Source organism: Setaria italica, chromosome III, assembly GCF_000263155.2.
Source record: "Setaria italica strain Yugu1 chromosome III, Setaria_italica_v2.0, whole genome shotgun sequence".
Classification (NCBI taxonomy): domain Eukaryota; kingdom Viridiplantae; phylum Streptophyta; class Magnoliopsida; order Poales; family Poaceae; genus Setaria; species Setaria italica.
In genome coordinates this window covers 46,890,703-46,894,073 of record NC_028452.1, presented here as the reverse complement: position 1 = coordinate 46,894,073, position 3,371 = coordinate 46,890,703, and the positions used below count along the sequence as shown (strand labels likewise).

General features: G+C 43.7%; 1 protein-coding gene across 1 annotated transcript; it reads right to left on the bottom strand.

Moving 5' to 3' along the window:
* Positions 1 to 2,445: 2,445 nt before the first annotated feature.
* Positions 2,446 to 3,021, bottom strand: LOC101776065. Its single transcript, XM_022825314.1, has one exon. It carries the CDS (start codon positions 3,019 to 3,021, stop codon positions 2,446 to 2,448), a length of 576 nt encoding a protein of 191 aa, XP_022681049.1.
* Positions 3,022 to 3,371: the final 350 nt, after the last annotated feature.

The window sequence follows — 3,371 nt, the reverse complement described above, 5'->3', positions numbered from 1 at the left end:
AAGACACTCGGGGGAAGTTGCCGACGGTTCATAGTAGGCTATTGTTATTTCCGAGCGTATTAGGCAGTGGCTCATTGTTTATGAACGCTTGGGCATTGTTACGATTCTAGTAGTGATCTTGCATTCGAGATATTCCTGTGAGGTTGTTCTAGTCATCAGAGATGCTTGAATAAGATTACATTTACCTAGGCACAGTTGCATCAGTCATCCCATGTACTAATGCTGATGCTGGCACCTGTTACATCACTACTTCATCTGCTCATTGTCGTCACTGCAAAAGTTAAGTAACTTTCTTATTGCGTATTACATTTTTCAATTCTACAGCGATTATATTATGCACCATAGCGATGCATGTAAGCTCATAGAATTCTGGAAAGAGGAAGAAACTTCTCATGTGCATGCTTCTGAAGCTCCCTCAAGTGAAGCTCTTGTTGCAGACTTTTACACCGATGGTGATCATGCAACAAGGCCATCGGAGCGCATTGGAAGTAAGTACCAGCAGAATTCCCCAATCTGGCTATAGAGGGTGAGCGCCGTGAGCTCACAGCCGGTTCATTCAAGGCCTCCACATCACATGGCTATGATTACCCTATTGTGGTTGGTTTAGGGTATGTTTGGAACTGCCCCGCTCCGAAAAAATAGCTCCACTCCACCAACTCCACCTTTTACAGTTTTACTCCACTAACTCCAAAAAAATATGGAGTTGGTTAACATGTTTAGCTAACGGCACGACTCCAACTCTAGAAATTATATGATTTGGTGGGAATAGTCTTTCTTACCCTTGTTTGTTTTCTTTCTATTTTGAAAAATTAGAAATTGCCATCTTGGAGAGCATAGAGAGAATAGTTCAAATGAATAAAATGTTACAACAAAGTAAAATACAAGAAAACACATTGCGTCCGTTTTTCTTTCTTTTCTTCGGGCTTAGCTGGCACCTAGATGTCCAATGGGAGGTGTTCCATCCGACGGTGGGCATACCAACATCACGTTAGTCCACAACATCAGAAATGCGAAGCCGTAACATCACTGATCATATTTGCAACATCAAAGATTATTCTAAAAACTGGCACATTATATCCAATCAGTTTTAGAGAAAAAAATCCCACCGAAACATCAGATATGTTTCATGCAACATCGATCAAGAAAAGCGTTGAAACACTGAAAATGTCGTATCGCAACACCACCAAATAACAATTGCAACATTAGCTGAAGGGGAAAAACACTCTCGACCAAATCACTCATTGCACGCCACAGATCATACGCAACCACATTACTGTTTGTTGCAACATTTCAAATCTCAAGCTGAAGCATAGAAATAAATATGTTGCAACATGGAAAAATAAAAGAAATTCCCAATGGGGCTTAGAATTCTTTTTTGATCTCAGGGATAGAATTCTTGAACTAACACACGGCGTTGGGTTTTCTTTTTTTCTTTTCTGTCACAGGTCGGTTGTTAGTATATTGAACCATGTATGTGCTCACACATCCTGCGGGAAGTCACCTTAATTTTGGTGATGCTCTTAGTAGATGGTCACACTATACCAGAAGCTTGTCGAGCATTGGAGACCACGGTAATAGAGATTTTCATAAAGAACGGGTGGTGGTTTAGTAATAGGCTTTGCCTATAAGATCTTACCTTGATTTTTGCTATTTATCCATTTATAATTCCTTCTATAATGAATGCTGGATATATTATATTGTGATGTAGAGGCCGGAATATTGAACTATTCCTTTATCTAAAGAAAAGTAGAAGAGCAAAGCCAAAAATCTACTTCTACAAGTGACTGCTGAGCTTATCAGGCGATGTGGAAGCCCTGAGCTGTTCCGGGATACGCCAAAGGCGCGTACGTGGATATTTGCCAAAGACATTTGGATAGTAATATGGAGGGAAGTTTTTCAGCTCCAGGCGTGCATGGACGAGGCAAAAAATTTGTCCTGCGGAGGAATGGCGAGGCAAAAATTGGTCAGATTCGATTTGAATAAAAAAACATCCCGAGCCGCATGCAATCTGGTCCCAACTCCGCATCCCCAGATAAAATGTGCGGTCCGGATACGTCCCGCGGGCGATCCTACAACTGAGGATGCATTTCTGATCGAGGAGGTGTTTGCTGATGAAAAAAAAATTAATTTGGTGCTGTCTGCTCCCAACAATGTACCAACCAAAAGATTAATCCCGATAAACCGCATATTAACTGAATTCGCCAAAATGACATCTCTCCCTCCTGTCTCTCCAGTACAAGTTGGTTTTGCAAGCCTTGACAGGCATCACGACTCTAAACCAAAACAAAAAAAAGAAACTAAGGATGGGTCTCGCACAAAAGGTGACGATGCACTCTTCTTCAGGGCCCTCCTGCATGGTAAACAACATTAGACGATGGCATGGTGTGCACCGGCAGTTGCTGGTTACTTGAACATCGACTCGGCGCCCTTTATTGCCTTCACATTTCAATCACTGGACTCTGTGCCACCACTGGAAGCTGTAGGAACATGATCTTTGGTGTCGGCTTTGCGAGCTGGCTGAGAAGGCCGGTTCCTTGCCATGTTCTTCAGGTCACCCTTCTTCCCCTTCCCGGTTCCAAGAAGTCCAAAAGCAATAGCTTCTAGAGCTCTTGCGGTGGGAGGCCTGTTTCTGGTTCCATGCCTCCGAGGATTCGCCTCCAAAGCAGCAGGCTCAGGTTGCTGGCTAACAGTGACAGGACTTCCTGTTGCCTCGGAAGGATCACGGCACATGTTGCTGTTCCAAATGGAGGGAGCTCCTCCATCAGCCTTCATGCCACTGTTACTTTCGGTTAATCTTCTGCGCTTTGACACTGGGGACAAATACTTGCGCCTTTCAGGTTCTGTTTTGATGCCTGTCGAATCAAATGTGTTGCCATTGCCATTGGAAGAACAATGACCATTACCAGTCACCATTTCAATTTCCTGGACCTCAGCTGTAACTCTTCCACGACCTTCTTCCTGGCCATCTGATAATCTGTCACTGCTGGCATCTTCCTCCTCGGAGGAACTGTAACTCACCATATTAGGTGCATGGTGTGTCGGGACAAAGCTGAATTTTGCATCTGCAGGTAAGTTCCTCATCTCCAGCACATTGAAGGGCTCTTCCCCTTCGACTAAGCTGGTATCAACTATTGGGAACTTAGGAAGCTCCTGATATCCATCTAAAGGACTATCTTGCTTCAGTTCCATATCTGTGATACTGCCATTTGTCTCAGCAGCTAAACCATGGTCTACCCCATCAGCCTCCAGCTCTAGAAGAACAGGATCTGCTGCCACCTTTTTTAGGACATCGCTCACAGAATCAAAATAATCAGTGCCTTTAGTGAGCTTACTTCGAGAGAACCTCTTTATACCCGGCACGAGAAACACAA

Bases quoted from the DNA above. Each gene is read 5' to 3' on its own strand.
- LOC101776065 (XM_022825314.1), bottom strand. From the start codon at position 3,021: ATGGTGAGTTACAGTTCCTCCGAGGAGGAAGATGCCAGCAGTGACAGA.